General features: G+C 41.8%; 2 protein-coding genes across 2 annotated transcripts in view; one reads left to right on the plus strand and one right to left on the minus strand.

The window, feature by feature from the left end:
- The first annotated feature begins 2,903 nt into the window (after positions 1 to 2,903).
- LOC134082824 (prelamin-A/C-like) lies at positions 2,904 to 15,971 on the plus strand. Its single transcript, XM_062538822.1, has 8 exons — positions 2,904 to 3,104; positions 3,497 to 3,632; positions 4,023 to 4,148; positions 4,641 to 4,807; positions 6,883 to 7,150; positions 7,344 to 7,463; positions 15,471 to 15,567; positions 15,838 to 15,971. The coding sequence occupies exons 2-8, from the start codon at positions 3,534 to 3,536 to the stop codon at positions 15,867 to 15,869; spliced, it is 909 nt and encodes a 302-aa protein (XP_062394806.1). The 5' UTR covers positions 2,904 to 3,104; positions 3,497 to 3,533; the 3' UTR covers positions 15,870 to 15,971.
- A 2,384-nt stretch (positions 15,972 to 18,355) lies between these two features.
- pear1 (platelet endothelial aggregation receptor 1) overlaps positions 18,356 to 19,528 on the minus strand; it is a 38,480-nt gene continuing 37,307 nt past the window's right edge. The window contains exon 23 of the mRNA XM_062538823.1: positions 18,356 to 19,507. Coding sequence (XP_062394807.1) covers positions 19,365 to 19,507 — 143 coding nt within the window. The 3' untranslated portion in view covers positions 18,356 to 19,364. The remainder of the gene's footprint in view (positions 19,508 to 19,528) is intronic.

Here is a 19,528-nt window from a genome sequence, read left to right on the forward strand (position 1 = left end):
TACTCCTAACCTTAACCCTAACCTTAACCTAATGCATCCCTTCCAGGCAGCGCTGCCTTGAAGACAAGGTTGGGGGCTCGAAACACCAAGAAACCTTTCTACTCACAACTACTGAAGCCTACTTCTACTTAACTGTATGCATAACTGAAAAAGTCGTTCGTACTTTGGCATGCAAAAACCAGACATCGCTTGAACTGGGATTCATACCTGAGACCCCGGATTTGCACCTAGGCCTACTGGAAAAAGCACCATGCCAATCTAGAATAGAATATATACTTTTTTGATCCCGTGAGGGAAATTCAGTTCTCTGCATTTAACCCAATTTAACCGAATTAGTGAACACACAGCACACAGTGAACACACAGTGAGGTGAATCACACAACCCAGAGCAGTGAGCTGCCTGCCCAACCAGCGGCGCTCGGGGAGCAGTGAGGGGTTAGGTGCCTTGCTCAAGGGCACTTCAGCCGTGGTGGACTGGTCGGGGATCGAACCGGCAACCCTCCGGTTACAAGCCCGAAGCGCTAACCAGTACACCACGGCTGCCCCCAATCTCTAGCTAAGTACAGTATACCAGCTTCACACAATACATACCCAGTAGGGCTAAAATGGAAAGAGGTTTAGGGCTACAACATAGTTAAAATGAAATTGAAAGTAGGTCAGTGAATTTATGATGTGCATAAAAAACAAATAATCAGTAATGTGTCACATCAAAGTGCTCCGATATTCTTTTTTGTATCACTGATTCTTCTCATCTTAGTTTCTGGTAATTCTAAACTTTTACATTTTGTAAGACCTCTCATGCAAGTACAGGAGGCAAATCATGACATGATACTCATGGGTTTCACCAGGTCCCTTTCCACAGGTGTATAAAATCAAGCACCTAGATTATGAATGCAGACTGCATGGTGCTTAAATAAGCCACCTGTAAAAAGGAACATGATGAAACCCATATGAAACATGATGCATAGACTGCAGGTGTAACTGCAAACTTGGGAGGAACTGTATTTTCATAACAAAAATACTAAAAAAAAACAGCGAGTGAACACCATCGCTCGGTAAAGCTCTACTTACACGATACATTTCTGATTATTGTGAAAATAATAGAAATTTCTGTATCATAAGTTTGCAAATCATAACATTACATCAAACCCGCATATGAGCTGTGTTACTACTTTCAAGGTTGTGAACAACTTGATTCAGGACCCGTGACAGGACACGGTTTCTGGTCAGTGGCCCCGTGCTCTATCCAGGCCAGAGCAGTGGGCCCAGGGGTTGCCTGGTTCACGCCGATCCCCATTCACATCTCCACAGGAGAAGACCTAACCTGACTTTCGCCAGATCCTGTAGTTCGCTGTCTGCTTCACACAAGGATCTGGGACTTCTCGATAGGAGATGTATTTCTGAAGGCGGGTCCTTGTAAAACATCCTCGCATGTGATTTGATAAACCACTTGCCTGTTATCTTGAATGACGTGCTAGGCTTCTTCAAGCTCTTGCCAAACCCGGTCGGAAGAAGAGTAAAAACATCCTTGCCACCAATAAATGTCTTCAAAACTATTCTCTGTTAATCTGTTAAAGATTGAATACTCGATAGATTCGACAAAACGGTTGAAATAGCAGAATCAATGTCAGCACAAGACTCCTCGCTGCGTGCCACCATTGTTATTTGAATCAAACACTCGCTTCAGCGCTCGTGATTGGTTGCTCATTTTTTGAGATCACTGGCAGGGGTTTGGATTGCCCTCGCGTCCAGACCCTTGTGTGGAGCTCAGCGAAACGCCTCTGGTGGAGCATGGCGGAACTACAAGGGTCTGGCGAGAGTCAGGCTAGAGAAGACCTATGAGTCCCAATATAGGGCGCTAGGTTTATTATAGTCCAAAACCCGAAGAATCCCCCTAAAGACCCTCGGCACGGCACACATTATGTGTGGCCCAAGACGACAATTGTTTTTGAATCAGTAGATGTTCCTCCAGCAACAGTAAAACCATCCACCAAAGCCACTGTGAATATGAGATAATGCCTCTAAAAAATGACCGAAATTCTGCTTTCAGTGGTGTAGATAACCCCCCAGTGCACCTTTTGGTCTTTAAAACTATGTTACGGAGATATGCTTACAGTATGTTCATATCTTTATCAGGATAATCAGTGTAGCCATTGCAATTTCAGTCATTTTCAGCCACCAATAGGCTAGTTGGATTTTTGAGGGTCTCTGAGAGGGGTCCCAGAAGTCCACAAAAAAAGCTGGAGGATTTTATTTACGTATGTCTGTTAATAGTGCCACATCAAACATACAAAGTATGAGCAGATTTGGCCGACCCCCATCTTCCAACCTCTGCCTGGTTTTCTCATGCAATGACTCTTAAAGTCATTTTTATACACTGGAGTGGCTTAGCCATGTTTTCCATGCATTTCACAAAGATACTGAGGAGATTTTGAAGTTACAGTAAAAGACCAAAAGCTGCAGTCAAGGCCTAGCTGGCAATATCTTGTGGGAGAACACTGTAGGCCTATAGGCTATCGTTTGGTGATGTCCACTGGTTGTGGACTTCATGCAGCCATTGGCTGTGATGGAGTTTCCTTAATTAAAGCATTAAACAATCACTATATTTTCTCTAAATCCTAGAATTAGGCCTAAAACCAAGGCTACTTAGCATGCTTCATTTCATATTTATCCTGGTTTTGGCAGTAGGCCTATCACTGTCCCACTTGACCAACTGACCGACTAATCTATCTGTAGTTAAGTAGGCATACATTTACAGTAGCCTATTTTACATTTAGATTAGCTCAGTATTATTTTGCAATCGACTACTAACTTTCTCAATCTCCATGATAGACTGATAGCTGATTGACACGCCTTGGGTGACGAAGTAGTTCCTCCCATTTTCGGATCTTCATTGACGAGCCTTGTGGTTACCTCGGCATGTTTATCTTTGCCCATCATAAACCACATCGGCAGACTCTAAAAATAAAGAAATTAAAAAGATAATGAAAATGTAATATTGTCCAATAGTGTCCAAATTTAGGCAAAACTTCGTCACACCGTCAGCAAAGTCCTTGCTACCAGCGAAATCTGTTCGTCTGCCAAAGTGGGATTCATAGCCTCAGGTAAATTCGGTCACACAAGGCTGTCTTGCGAAAATGATTATGTTTGTCTACAATTATTGCACATATTTAGTAACTATCGTGCTTTGCTGTTTAATTAAGGTGTTTGGGGAAAGAAATGTAAGCATTGTGATGGTTGCTACATTGGAACAATTTTCTATTTTGCTAACATTAGCCCAATTAGCATTTTCATCTTTAAAACTAGTAAAGTAAAACCTACTACACGTTAAAGATTTTGAATGTGTCTTGCATATTTCAGTGTGCAAGAGACTAGCTCTTATATCACTAGCTGCACATCATGATGAAGTAGGCCTATGTTTAAAAATATAGTTGGTTAGATGCAGAAACGTTTTGTAAAAGCAGTGTTTTTTTGTCTCTGTTTACTAAATGCCAAGACTTTCCCACTGGACCAGAGAGAAGTGCTAGCCTACTATGGTTGAGAGCAACCTGCCTGAGGCCCTGGCCGAGTTGCATGTACAGCACCAGGAGCAGGTCCGCATCAGCAAAGAGGAGATCAAAAATAACCTCAAGGTGATCAGTGTTCTACTCACAGGATTACTTAATCACATGGTATTTGAGTAGCCTATAGCATAACTTTTGGCAAGATATTTTTTTTTATTGATTACCACCTACTGTACAGTAGCCTATGGTTCATCTGAGTTCATGATGCCAGACACACAAGAAGTGCTGTTATCTGTCCACTTCAGCTGTGGAATAACGGTTGCATTTGATCCTTAGTGAGCCTGTAGTAAATGTTTTTGCCTGTAGTGAGACTGATCTGTTTGTGTGTGTGTGTGTGTGTGTGTGTGTGTGTGTGTGTGTGTGTGTGTGTGTGTGTGTGTGTGTGTGTGTGTGTGTTTGTGTGTGTGTGTTTGTGTGTGTGTGCACGTGTTTGTGTGTGTGCACGCGTGTGTGCGGCAGCTGGAGAACACTCGCCACTCTGCGGACAGGAACAGTCACTTGGTGGGAGCCGCCCATGAAGAACTGCAGCAGACATGTATGCGACTGGAAGGAATGTCCGCTCAACTCAGCCAGCTGCAGAAGCAGGTAAACATCGCCTCTGCAACTTCCTCTTTCTCTATAGCTCTCCTCTAGCAGACTCTCCCTCCCACTCTACCCAGATGCTATGTGGAAAGAGGGCCAGACCTATTGTCGATCACATACTGTACATTTCACTATGGCCATAAATCCTTACTAACCCTGCCATTGAAGTAAGAACTTGTTTACCTCTATAATAACATTCAAGTGCACTCATTGATGCACTTACAGTACTACACTCATTGTTGCACTTATTGTGTTTTTTAAATTGTTGTTAGAATTGCTCTTAAAAACGTTAAATGTTTTTACCATGTTGTAAGTCGCTTTGGTTAATTAAAAAGCGTCAGCCAAATGTATTGTAATGTAATGTAATGTAATTACACACTCATTAAGTTAAGCATTTCGATTTATCAGGATCCATGTTATCATCTAGATTCTGATTTAGCCAAGTCCTAATATGCTATACTGTACATATGTAAGCACATAGGTATGTGTTGACAGTTGGCAGTTCAGGAGGCCCAAGTTCATGATAAGCACCAGGAGGTGGTGGAGGTGAGGACCTGCATGCAGATGCAGCTGGAGAAGTACCAGCAGCTGCTGTACATGAAGCTGGGCCTGGATATGGAGATGGCAGCCTACAGGAAGGTCCTGGATGGAGAGGAGCAGAGGTGAGGGACCTCTCACAGCAACATGCTCCACACTGTACTACTCAGGTGGTAGTGGCGGGGTAGAGATTGTAGTGCCGTGAAGTAAAGTGGTTCCCAATCTGGGGTCAGCAGAGCCCATTAGGGATCGCCAGAGATTGCAGGGGGTCCGCGCAATGTTGTCTGGGCTGAGGGCACATTGAATGTATAAAATCGCAATAAAATAACACACCCAATTGGATAATCAAAACTCTGTGTAATCCAAATTAAAATACACTTTTGTTCCACATTTAAGTTTATGTTATTTATTACCTCTGACCTCTGAACTTGCGTAAGCAACCTTCAGGTCAGGATTGGTAATTCATCCCTGGACCCTGATTGTTGAATAAAACAATGTCTTGTGTGTATACTGTATGCGGGTAGGAATTTGAATGCGGGTAAGGTATTACAAAAAGTTGTACGTTGGATTCCCAGCTGCCACCGTTGTATCTAATCATGAGTTACTCCACAGGGAGTCTGTCCCTGCCATTGACATTCGTTGCTTTGGATAAAATTGTCAGTCAAGTAAATGAAGATAAAGAGGGTGTACTTAACACACCAAAGGTGTACTTATTACATTCAATCAAGTGCTGAGTCAGTGATGCGCAGTCAAGGGCTCTCCAGCCAATCAGATAGTCAAGTCAAGTCAAATTTATTATCACACGGCGGTGCCAAGAACACACAACCAAACGACACACAAGTTAATAAATAGCAATGAAGACAGCATTAAAACACAGATAGACAAGGGCGGGTGCTTAAAATGAGATACAGAGCAAGATCACTTCATGGAGAGGCCAAGATAAGCAATAGTCCAGAAGTACAGTGTGCAACAGGAGCAGAAAGTGCAGTAACATCACGCATACAAGCATAGTAACATCATTCGTGCAGATTTAGCATGTTAATGGCAGAACTGTACTAGGAGAGTTGGTAACATTTAGTCCTATGGGTGGGAACTCTATACCTTCTAGAAGCATAAACTCTCCATAGAGGGGATGGTCAACATAGTCCAAAATGGCCAGAGCCATGACGGTCATGTAAGTCACGGAGTGGAGACCAGTGCTCAAATTACTTGGGAGCTAGAGGGAGCCGAGCTCCCACAGAGTGAGGACTGGCACCCATGAAAGCTACAAAGTAAAAAATCTGAGGGGGTCTTTCATATCTGAAGGTGTCTGCCATGTGTGTTATTGCACTCATTGTCCATCCCTGTGCGGTCTCTTACCATTAAAGATGTTAATGTCAGCTTGGGACATTAATTGTTTGTGTAACAAATGATTCTAGAGTCCTTCACATATTCGCGTAAGAGAGAGAGACTTTCCCCCCAGCGTGAAATGCTGGGAAGTTGCATCTTTTAACGCTGAAATGTAAAAAAAAAAAGCACCCAAATGATGTCAAAAATAGTCATCATTGAATGCCTGACCACTGAACGCACCAGGGGGTCAGGATTTGACTGATTAGCTTCGCCGATAAGCAAAGCACTTCCTCGTCGCCATTTTCCCGAAATACATCATGTCCGGTGCCGTTTTACCTGCGTTTTACTCATGCTGATTGGTGGCTGTTCCACTCTCAGCTCATGCACGAGCTTAGTGTGGGCCAAGCTCTCCTTCTGTACCTTACGTCAATCGGTAACCTGGCACTTAATTGGCTAAGTAAAACGGCACCGGAAACAAGCCCCTTGAAACGCCATGTTGAAGCCTGAAAAAATCGTTCAATTTTGGCACATTTCACTAGCCTAGCATTCCCATTGAAATGAATGGGGGCGGGACTTGTTCACTTTCTCCAGTTCTTATAATACCTCCATGGAACGCACGGTCCGCCACTGATGTGCGGGGTGTGCCAATTTTTTTATGAGATGGAGAGACCCCCTTAAAGACAAAAAGATGATTTGAGCACTGGTGGAGACTGATTCACCCCTATAACCTTGCTTACTGTAACAGTATTACCGTAGGCGTTAAATTAGATACAATGAATAACATACACTGTATGACTAATAATTTATCATAGATTCTGAGTTATGTTGACTGGTGCAGTACAGCAACTGTTTTGTCATCCCTTCCCTCCAGGCTAGGTCTGTCCCCCAGCCCTCCCCCCATGTGTGTGACTGTAATACTCCCCTCCTCGAACACACACATGTGCAACATCCGGAGCAAGTCCTCGGTCTGCGGCAAAAAGCGGTGTCTGAACGACACAGAGAGCGAAGTGTCCAGTGTGGTAGGCAGAACCGTCTCAAGCACACACATCGTCCAGCAGGGCTCCGCCAGCGGGCGTGTCACCGTGGACAAGGTGGATCTGGACGGCAACGACGTCCGCCTGAGCAACAAGGCTGACCAGGTGAGCCCCTTTGCCATGCTTAAACCAAGATGGCCGTCATTGCCTGTCACATTCACTGAGTTTACTGTGACTATGGCATATCACTTTTGACCTTTTTTTTTACTGTAGGTTCTGCAATTATCCAGGTTATGTCAGTTCACCCCACCCCATTCCTCTATTTCATTGCTCACTCTCCTCCTCTGCGGATGAACAGATCTGGGCGGCTAACGGAGGCGGCTCCCACAACCCCCCGACTGACCTGGTGTGGAAGACCCAGAACTCCTGGGGCAGCGGCGACCTGTTCCAGACCACGCTTATTAGTGCTAATGGAGAGGTGAGTCGCCCTGCACATGCAAATAGGGAGAGTGGGATGAAGTTCTCTTTCATTGTCCCACAACAAAGTTGCCTTGATGATGTTAATGACTATTTGCCTGATTAGGACCACTAAGAATTCTTAGAATTGTGATTTAGACCATTTGACTTTTTGACTGTTTTAAAATGACTTCCTTTGACTAATGCTATTTAATCAACCATGTTGTGGCCTTTATTTGGTATTGAGATGGATTCTTGTTCTCTTTCTTTATCTTTTATCTCCTCATCCACACAGGCAATGGACCTGAGAAAGGTCACACACTGTCTATTTCAGGAGGGAGATGAGATGGAGATGGTCATTTCTTAGAGCTGTATTTGTTTTCTTAACACCATTTCAGATCTCTTATTCACCTTATTCTGCACGCAAATTTCCTGTTGAGCACTGCATCCATTGCGATACATTGAGATAGAAAAGATGACTGACATCATTGTGTTATGGGTCATCCTACAGTTAGGAATGTTTATGTAGGATTTTGGTGACAAAATTTCTGTAATACACCTTTCCTATCTGAGAAAACTCACTTAGGAGCGGCTGTTCTGTAATGACTTTCTAAACATAGTTACCATGGTTACCAAACAGATAATATAGGATTTGCGAGTTAGGAAGTTTTGGCCTGCAGTGATTGTTTTGGTTGTAGCATTGTAGACAGGAAATAATCAGATGATGCATCAGGTTTTTAGGTAAAAATAAAGAAATCACTTTATAACAATTGACATACTGTGCTGAGAATGGCCTGTTCACCCCTGCATATCATCTACCCACTCCATAGAGGTAAATAGCCTTGGGTGACGATTAAGCACAATCTTGTCATATGACCTCTGAGTCTGGATGGCCTTTTTCATTTCCTCCCAAGTTAGCCTCTGCATCCTCATCTGTTATCCCAATGTAGCTAACTAGCTGGAACTAGCCAACCGGAAGATTGAGCACAAGGTAGAAGAAAATACATTTCTAAAGTGTGGTGGAATATGGTGAATATGGTTCAATATGAAATCTACTGAATCATTGTGTTCCTCACTTTGGCTTAGTTTAGTTATTAAGTACTTCCTGCTTACTTCCTCTCATGGTACAGTAGGTAATGTCTTAATGCTATGTGAATGCATTAGTTTCTATAGTCAGGGTTCTCATGTCAGACACTTTTGTCCAAAGCGACAATTAATTAGTTAATGTTGACAGATCTCAGAAAAGAGGGCCAGTTTATGGAGTGGGTTTGCAAATCCAGCCAGGTGTAGGTTACAGTAGTGCAAAATATTAAGACTAGTGTTTCCATAATATAAATTGGTTAATACAGTGTCTATTTCACTAAATTACCCAGCTGGGCAAGTTCAGTTAATTCCTTGACAACTGAGCAGCTTAGCAAGATCACCTGGTCAAATCTGCACTTTGTCTCCTCCTGCAGGCAGCTCAGAGCACTTGTGTGAACAGTGAGTGCAACATGTGCATCCACAAGGTGATGTGTAACTCATGTGGATAGGCATCAGACATGTCTGTCAGCTCCTGGTGGCGGGCCGGTCTCCCAGTCTTTTGTGGTGGGCAACAACCAGCTACGAAATGTAAGCAAGGGCCACCTGTAAACTATCTATCCATCTATCTATCTATATATCTATCTACAGTATCTACCTGTATCAGGTTTGGTAGATGCTTTAAAATAATTTAAATTGGCAATAAGAAGTTTGTTTAAAAGTTGAAAATGTTTTGTGTAGTTTTCTTTTGGTTTTCTTATGGAAGAGTAGGGTTTGTGTCCACAACCTCATTTTCAGAGTGCTTTGGTCAAGTGTTTATGGTTGCTAGGTCGTTGAGAGAGAGAAGTGAAATTGACGAGCCCATTCCAAAAGTTGGAACAGATTTCAACTTTCAGCTCTCTGAGTTCTGTGGAAAAAAACAGTTAGTTCTGAGGGTTTTTTTCTGTGAATATAGAACTTCATTAGTCTGGCTATCACCATACTAAGCTCAATCTTTTAAGAATGACCATTAGTATGGGGAGTCTGTGCTTTATTTGTACTGCACAAGAGGCGTGCTCTCTCGGAGGAGGGACGGGACTGTCGAGCTCTATTGGAATCGTTCAAATGACTCTGTGCGCTGGAATCAGACCAACAATCCGGTGCATCTTTTGGATAAGCTAGTTTGTGATTGGAGCCAAAAGTTGTGGACATGAAGCAGGGGATATAGATGTGCAGGTCAGGCAGGAAAATCAGGCTAGAAATGAGCATTGATGCAGACGTGATTGGTGGACACAGGCCCTAATCTTGATCACATTTGTGGTACACTCACACCTTACAGTGATTCCCGAAACACATGCACACACAAAATAGCAAAATAGAACCATTTAGCATTTATGCGTTTTAACCACTGATCTACAAAGAACCCTTTATGAGTTCTTTATAGATCAGTGGTTTTGACCCCTTCAGACCTTTTAATTGAATAGAAGGAGGGGTTTAATCAATCAGACACATTGTAGTTTCATTTGATGGTGTTCTGGCTCACTCCACTCAGACTATTCTGCTCTTGTTTACTCCCAGTGTTCCCCAGCTAGGAAGTTGGTCCATCATCAGCCATCCCCTCAGGCCAGGCTGAAAGGGACATCCATCTAGGGCTATTCACAGAGAGCGTTCTCCTTAGGAGGGTTACTTTTTCTTCTTTCTTGTAGTTCAACATGTAGGTGTTTTATTTTGCACTTTATTACCAGCAGGATGCAGTAGAGGGTTGAATATGAAAAGACACAGGACGTTAAGAAATGTTGTTTTCAAATGGTCTTCAGTGTATTTGTCATGATTTTTGTGCCATACATTTGCAAAACAAATACAAAGATTGACACTGAGTATAAGATTGCGAAATGCTTAACCAAGTGTTACTCAACTGTGCATAGGCTATACACAGAATTATTGTAAGAGAGATCCACAACTGCATGCATGAAAAGTGGATGGTTGACCTACTTGTATTCTCCCTCCCTCTGTCCCTCTATCTCTCTTCTTCTCAGCATTTTCTCTGCATTTCTTCCTCCTCTTCTACAGTAACTTAATATTCATTAATAAATAGCAATAACGCAATTACTATTCTTCAATTCTTATGTTCAAGTTTCCTTATAGTACATTATCATACAACCAGAATGTATATATGCTTTAAAAGTTACGACCTAAAACAATGACAAAGGGGTTCATAAACAACCTTTTTATAGGATGTTAGACTTCCTGTCTGTTAGATGTTCCTGCCTATGTGTGTATGTATATGAATGCTTTTTATGTTTTAGCAGCAGACTGTATAACATATATTGTTGTATTTTAAACAACAATAATGTCTCTATATTTATTTCTTCTATCTTGGCTTCTGTGAAAATGAGGATTACCCTCAATAAACTTCTGAGAAAAAAAAGTTGAATGAATTTGAAAAGTGATGAGAACCACTGGTTCTAAGTCATCTATCATATCAGTTCACGTCATTTACTTTCACTTTCTGTACACCAAAAGTGGACTTGTAGGTACTTTCCGGTGCATTCTCATGATCTCACACAAGGGGTTAAACTGCATTTTTACTAGCCTAACACTGAGTTTAATTGCTGAGTAATTCAGCAATTAAATCCCCCCATTCACTTTTTATTGCTGCCTGTAAAGCCTGGCAATGTAGTTGGATTTTTTCACAGGATGTACAGTACATGGCATCAAAACTTTCTCTGGGATTACTATGCCAAGAGACAAGACAGTTTGGGAACTTTGGATGCAGGATAGACTGGAGGGTTGAGACAGATTTGGGTGTTGGAGTGTCAGAATGTATCTTGCTTCCAGCTTTCCTTTCTTGTTCATCTTTGGCTTTTTTTTTCTTCTCTATGTGTGGTTTACTGAACTGGAAAACTCAAAGAATAATAATCTCTTGTATTTTTTGTACCCACGGGGGCCTCAGTTGAAGTCCGACTCGGGTCATTTCCCAATCCCACTCTATTTCTCTCTCCCACTTGCTTCCTATTTCTTTCCCAGGCAGTATATACTGTACATACTGTCCCCTCCAAGTATTGGAACACATGCTAAAGTTGATTATAAAGAGGAATATGAAATCGTCTTTTGGAAATTGGTTGTAATTATTCATTCACAAAGAAAATTTATGTCCATAAAGGTTGGATATTTCCTCTCTTTTTTTAAGGCATTAAGATCAATTTCCAAAGGATGATTTTATATTCCTCTTTATAGTCAACTTTAGCATGTGTTCCAATGCTTATAGAGGGGACTGGTTTTAAAAGGGGGAAAGCTTGTCAAACTGACATCAAATGTTATCCACCTCATTTTATTTATTTGTACATTTTAGTGGCTAAATTCAATGTGAACTTTGTGTATAAACTTAACTGGTTTTAAAAGGGGGAAACTTGCCTAGACACTCATATCCATTTAATCGACATCCCATTCTAAATCCATAGGATTTAATATGATGTTGGTCCACCCTTTGCAGCTATAACAGCTTCAACTCTTTCGGGAAAGCTTTCCACGAGGTGTAGGAGTGTGTTTATGGGACTTTTTGACAATTCTTTCAGAAGTATATTTGTCAAGTCACACACTGATGTTGGACGAGGAGACTGGCTCTCAGAGGTATTCCAAAGGTATTCTATTGGGTTGAGGCCAAGATCCTTCATTACTGACAAGATAGAGCAACATAATGCATCTCTATGGAAGCAAAATTCGAACAGTTCCTGTCCGCAGGAGGTGGGTCGCAAAGACGTCATAGTTAGATATCGATCTCTGTCAGATAGTCAAGCAGTTCAGTTCAAATGTAACGTCACTTTCTAGGTCTGCTTAAAGGGGGATTTCGCCCCCCTCCCCTTTGTGAAAATAGAACGTGGAAATGTTCGAACGTTTGCGCCTCTCACTCCGCTTTAACCCTCTCTGGTTGAGGTCAGGACTCCATGTAGACCAGTCAAGTTCATCCACACCAAACCCTGCCATCCATGTCTTTGTGGACCTTGCTTTGTGCACTGGCGCACAGTCATGTTGGAACAGGGAGTGGCCATCCCTTCATTAACATCTCTACTTTCACTCTTCAGTACAGGATTTGTGTACTTCGTCCACCACTTTTGCTAGCCCATCACTTGATTGAGGCATTAAAATAACCATAACCATAACCATAACATCCCTTTGCCTGGACATTGACCTGTGTCCTGACAAGAGACCTTTTACCAAGTCTCTTTGTGAGGGAACAGGCAGCAAAGGAACAGAGACGAAGAAAGGAAGTTGCATTTTTTTTTACAAAAAATAATACGAATTTGTGCAAAAAATAGTCTTTTACAACAGAATAAATTAGCAAACAAGTTCTAAGCCAAAATAAGGTCAACTGAACAGAGCTTAAATCAAAATATAACAGAAGCAAACTCAAAGACTGACACTCTACATTTTGTTTTTATTCACATTTTACACAACATCCCAACTTTTTCTGATTTCGGGTTATACTGTACTTGGCTATTCAACAAAGCTCCCCAATATGGATGGCACAGCCTCCTGAAAGACATTGTAAGAGTTGTGTTCAGAGTCAATGCTCTGGGTAATGTTGTCAATAATGTGAACGTATCCTTATGGTCCAGATGTTGGTATTTGCCACTTTCACCCAAACTGACTTTCGACATTCGTTAAAAATAATAGTTTCAAATAAAGTTGGAACGTTGGAAATATGTTAGCCGTAATAGTAATAATAACAACATCAGTAACAAAATCAAATGTGTATAATGCAAATAATCAGTTTTCATAATAACAAGAACAAAACATGCAAACCATAACTCTGAAAGTGCATGAATTAAGTGCAAATAGTCACTAATTCTTGAGGTTTGCAACCTATGAGTAAATATGTAGCACTCTCTTATCATTAATTCATTATGCACAGACATTTTCGCAGTACCCAATCTAAAATTCAAGGTTGTTTTCAGTGCCCAATCTAAAGTTGAATCAGCTATTATTTATGAACGGTTTTAGCTTCAATTTCGGTGTAAGAAGGTTTATGCATATCTTACATACAGTTTTTTCAGAAGAATGTTTTTACATATGTTATCTAAATATTTAGCATACAGTATCTATACCCATTAGATAAAATGTAGGTTAGTAGCTGTGTAGAACATGTTAACTAATAAGTCACTAACTTTATAAAACATGAACACGGGCACATCTTGATAATTTTTAGGCAAATTTTCAACGACCTACAGTAGATGAAGGCAAACAAACTAAAACAATAAGAGAACAAACAGACAGATACAATACATACTGTACATACATGCATACATGTACATGGGTATAGTTGACATCTGGCCAAGGAAAAAGTGCTTTTTTTGGAAAACATGACTTTTTAAGAAAAAATACAAATATGTAAATGGAAACTGTAATTTCAGAAAATAAAAGTGGTCACTCATTTTGTCAATGACCTCACATATTTTTTTTCCACATTCCATTACACTCAACTGCACTGTGAATGTGTCCTATGGTGTGACATTTAAAAAGTCCAACGAAATGATATTGAACTAGAAAAGCACTCAGAGAGCGCAGACCTCCGCCTGCATTGTTCTTCCTAGGTTGTCATACATTTGAACCTAAACTATTCAGATCGCCACCACATGGCCATACCATGCACCACTAAGTGAAACACATAAACGGCTCCGGAATCCCGACGGAAAATGTAATCGTTTCTTCCCTGGGTGCTGGGTCATGCCTGACCTTCGCTGAAAATTTCATCGAAATCCATCCATTACTTTTTGAGCTATCTTGCTAACAAACAGACAGACACACAAACAGACAAACAAACAGACAAACGCCGGTCCAGCACCTGATCACAAAATCACACCATTAAATTAGTGAATGTGGACTGCTGCCACGCCTTTAATGTCTATAAACTTTGTGCTTCTGACCATTTGTTTTTGATCGCCAGAAGAGGAGGGACCATAATCCTCAACAGGTAAATTCCATTTTAAAACATTGCATAACATTCATGTAGTCCATTATATCTAAAACATCCCTACTGAAAAAAATAGCAAGAAACCAATTTATGTTGGTAGCTGGTTTTCTTTCAGCTATTGCTGGTCTTTGCTTGTATGACTGGTTAGGCCACCAGGTGGACATGCTGGCGTGAACATCTAAGGAAGCTGGTCATGCCGATGTGACCAGCCTGTTGTGTGGGATACAGCTGGTGTGAGATGGTCATGCTGGTGATCAGCCTGCCAAGCTTGACATTGTAGGTGTAAGATGTCCATGCTGGTTTGCTAGAATGACCAACAAAAGCTGGCATGACCAGTAAAAACCATCAAATGTAGACCAGCGACACCAACTGAAATGACCAGCGTGAGATGGTACGACAAGCAAAACCAGCAGCATTACCGTAAGCTGCAGGTATGTTTTTGCAAGAGTTTTGCTGGTCTAGCTGGTTAACCATCATAGGGTGGTCAAACAAGCGGTCAACCAGCAAACCACCTTAAGCTGGTCAGGCTGTTTTTTTTTTCAGCAGTTAGAGCAGTTTTTAATCATACTTGACACAATCAATAATGAAATTATATTCGTTGGTGGCAGCACTGGAAGTTCTGGGGCAGGTTGGGCCACAGGTTCTTTCTGTTGTTAAAAAAAAAGTTTTATATTTATGTACTTTATATACACTTCAGAACATAGTCTCTAAAACAGCAACACATATTTGAATTTAACTTTCAAAAATTCATATACGATCACCGTGATCAAGGACACAATGTTGGAATTGAACCCACCACTTTGCTGCTTTACTGGCTTCTAGTTTGTTGAGAGTTAAGAATTACTGTAGGCTAGGCCAGTAATCTTGAGGAACAGGCCCCTCCTATCAGCTCTGAAAAACAATTTGGTCATAAATCACCTGATATATTGGACCTGATGTGATATAGAGATATTGTGCTTCAACAAGGTGAAAGTATGAGTTAATGGTTGATAGCAAAAGAGAAAGTTTTTGATGCCAATATTGTATCTCCATCTCTTTCTCTTTCCCACTCTACCTCAGGTAAGGTTCTCAGATTGCTCAGAGAGACAACACCAATCGTCAAACTCACGACCATCTCGACAGGGAAAACCAGATCCACTGTTTGCATTTGAGAGAGGTAGAAAACTATTACATGTGGTGTTTTACCTGTACAGCTTGTAAGTCCTGTGTTTGGATACTAGATTGTACTTTAAGTTGACACACTGTTTGTGTTTGCTAACCTACACTATGTCACATTTGTGATCCAATGCAAGGCATTGCATTTCGAGGGCAGCAGGTCCTCAAGGCTAGACCTCCACACCTGTCAGCCTTTCATGACCCAGCTGTCACCTTCTCTTCCCACCCTCTCTCCTTTCCTCTACTCTCCTCTCCGTCTCCCAACCTCAAGCTTTCATTCACCTGCTGTCTGATCTCCACTGATGGCGACTCCGGGCCAAAATCACGGAGGGGGACAAAGCAGCCAGTCCACCCGCATCACGCGCCAAAAGGAGAAGGATGAGCTGATCAACCTCAACAACCGGCTGGCCGGCTACATTGACAAGAGGCGCTCACTGGAGACAAGTAATGTCAGCCTGGAAGACCAAATCTTTGAAATGGAGACCGATTTCAACAATCGGAAAGACGCCCAGAAGGCCGCCTACGAGGCCGAGCTGGCAGCTATCCGTAAGAGGTTTGACTTGATGGCCAAGAAATGCTCTCATCAGGAACTGGAGCTCGACAATGTGAATGAAGAGTGCAGGGAGCTCAAGGCCAGGTAAAGTGTTCAACTTTTATCATTTGATATAATTAAGTAACTAAGTATATGTATATGTATACTATTTTGATCCTGTGATGTGGGAATGGGAGAGCAGTGTCAACCTTTCTCCCCAGCCACACTTACTGGTCAGGGATCAAACCGGCAAGCCTTAAAGGGATAATCCGGAGTGAAATGCACTTTAGATCAATTTTTCGGACTATTGGGAGTACATACGTTGAGTTGACACCAAAATCATGTCATTCGGATGTATTTTGAGAAAGTTCGAGTTCACCGTTTTTAGCCAAAACTCGTTAGCCTGGAAGTGACCGGGGCAAGTCCTTTCACCACTACAAAACGCTATTTTTATACCTCTTCTACTGTTCCAAACAACACTACACTTACGTGGTAGTGAGTAGAGGGTCCCAAAAAGCCAAACCGAAGTATCCCCACGTCTTTATGTGGTCGGATAGAGAGTCCAGAATGAATTTAATCGAGTCAGTACCTTTCCGGAAATGTTAGTAAAGTGTTGTTGAAGCGTTGCGCAGCTGCCGCAGCGACATTTCCGGAAGGTACTGACTCGATTAAATTCATTCTGGATTCTCTATCCGACCACATAAAGACGTGGGGATACTTCGGTTTGGCTTTAGGGACCCTCTATATCTCGTGTATCTTGTTATACAATTTTAAGAGGTTTTTTTTAATCTGTGCAGAGTGTACAACATTCAACATGGCTTGGCTCCCACCCGTTTACATGATTGTGTCTATTTGTTAGCTCCATTAGATCTACCAGAATAACCTCCATAACTGCAGTTAAAGCCATCAATGGAATGCTGTTCCAGACAACTGGAAGACCGGTGGTTCCATCAGAAGCTTCAAGTCTGATTTTTTTAAAACGTTTATTTTTTTATTATTATTATTTTATTTAATTGTTTTTCAACATGGTGCTGAACAGGGGCCTGTACTACGAAGCGGGGTTACTGGCTTAGCTGGGTAACTTCGAGAGTAAGTTGATCACGTGTGGCGTAACTTCCCGGTTAACCCGTACTACGAAAGGTGGATAGGTTTTAACCTAGGTATGCTCGCTGCCATGGCAATTTAGGCTGTATCTCAAACCTGCTCCGAGCAGGTTATGATCTTGGTTAACCCGAGGTTTGCGGTTAACCACACCCCACAATGTCGACGTAGCTACTTTGAAGATACATTATTGGAGCGCAAATTGTATGCGCCTCTCTTCGCAAGGCGAGGGTTTTTAAAGACCGCCAGAATCTTTCTCCATATAATATTCTCTATGAAAGATAGCTATACATTCTCAGCCGAGGGAATTCGTTGCATTTGACAGCTGATCGAGGCAAAGTGGAGGCTATAAGCATTGGCAATATAACATATTTTCATAATTAAAAAATATTAATGCAAGCTATAACTAGGCCTATAAACCTGAATGTTTTTGAGTTTCATTTTCACCTGCTGCCAGCGGCACTGCCGTTGCATCTAAAATGTTCACAGGATAGGCATACGCTAAATCAGTCTATGGGGCTAAACATTCATCTATCCTTTATTAATATTTATTCATATACATGGCATGAATTGTGTTGCATCTGTAGGACTCTTATGAACCCAAAATGTATTTATTTCAACACATTTCAGACATTCCGCAAGCTATTAATCCTCCGTAACATAGGCAATTTAAGGAACATGAAATAAAATACTTTACTTTCATATATTCGATCTGCAATAGCCTACTGCCAACAGCCTTGTCTTGCTTTGTTTGCTGCCGACGTATTTGATGTATCGTAAAGGGGGTTTTAATTCCTCGCAACTTTTTATAATCATTGCGCAATCCTTATCCGTAAAATAACGTGATCGCGTCATCATTAAAAGTGGTGATTTGCGCTGCAACCCGCCCATTTTATGTGAACGCGCACCAACTCCGATGAGGTTAACCCCAGTTCAACAACTCAACTTCTTACTCAGCGTCGTAGTACCGATTAACACCAATGAAGATAACCAGGTTTTGTCAACCCCGGTTTAGCAAAGTAACCCTGGGTTACATCTGGGTAGGTTGAGCTCCCTTCGTAGTACAGGCCCCAGGTGTGTTTGTACGTGGGGGTGTGTCTCACAATGTGCATTATATTGATGTGGTATTTCAGATCTGTCTTGTTTTGTTAGATTTTACTGTTAATTTACTGTTGTACTGTTGAATATCAATTGTGCCCTGACTAGGGACAGCAGATTTAATTAGCCTGGGGCTAAGTCTAGTACAATGAATCAAATGGCAACATTTATGTTAAGAATTGTAGATCATCCCTAACAAATAAAATGATTAATAATAATGAAAATATACAGTATTAACATACAGTTGCTGTCTTGCCTTATTCCTCAGACAAAGGCAACTACATGTAAGGACATACGAAGGACTGCATACAAAGCTCAACTTTATTATTTACATTATATACAAAAGGAGTGGTAATTACATTCATCAGTGGTGGACTTTCCAATCAAGGGCTCCATCTCAGCTAGCTGTGAAACAAGCCCTTGCCTTCCCACTAGACCTCTGGTGGATACTATTTACATAACATAATGGCAGTGTTTAGCTATATTACAATATAACCTTGATACTTTGAAGCTGAAGACACAAACAAAACAAGCTTCAAAAACATGTAAACATAAAGAATATCAACCAATCAGTCACATTCCCTCAGCGTTGTCCTGGTTGGGTAGCCTGGCCTAGATCTATTTGCAAACGTTTATTTCCTGGTTGGTGAACGCTTGTCTGAAGTTTGAAATCATTGGAGTTCAATCACTAACGTTTGGTAATGACGTATGTTAACCACGGTGGATACAGCGATAACGATAGGCTTGAAACTTAAATGTAATCACTCTCGGGAACGCCCTCTGTTCGCTGATTGGGGCGGAGGTGCACTTGATGGAGTAAACGGAAGTGGATCAAGCAATCTCAGACGGAGTACTGAAGGGAAAATAAATTGAGCGGAAGTGCGTAGACAGGTGGAGTCAGGCTACTGGGTGGGTCCCTTGGGGAAAAAATGAGTGAAAGATCCAGTAGGTGGCGTTGTTGTGCCACTGTCTAAGAAACTTGAGGGCAGTCTGATTTGGCTGTCCTTGTGCACTGTTCCACTATCACTGTGTGCCTGTGGGCTGGAGCGCTGTGTGGGGGTGGAGGGTCAGTAATGCACTCGCCGTGGTGACGGTGAAGGGGGTCGGCGGACTGGGGGCAGGTCGTAATGGCCTGGGATGTGGCTGTTGGTGGGCATGTCGTAATGGTTCTGAGGCTCCTGCTCAGGGACATTGCCAAGGGAACAGCGTTCTGTGGGACAATGAGAGAAAT

This window comes from Sardina pilchardus, chromosome 6 (genome assembly GCF_963854185.1).
Source record: "Sardina pilchardus chromosome 6, fSarPil1.1, whole genome shotgun sequence".
NCBI lineage: Eukaryota > Metazoa > Chordata > Actinopteri > Clupeiformes > Clupeidae > Sardina > Sardina pilchardus.

Bases quoted from the DNA above. Each gene is read 5' to 3' on its own strand.
- LOC134082824 (XM_062538822.1), top strand. From the start codon at position 3,534: ATGGTTGAGAGCAACCTGCCTGAGGCCCTGGCCGAGTTGCATGTACAG. The intron at 4,808-6,882 runs GTGAGGGACCTC...CCTTCCCTCCAG, and splicing joins CTGGATGGAGAGGAGCAGAG to GCTAGGTCTGTCCCCCAGCC. The intron at 15,568-15,837 runs GTAGAAAACTAT...CCCAACCTCAAG, and splicing joins ACTGTTTGCATTTGAGAGAG to CTTTCATTCACCTGCTGTCT.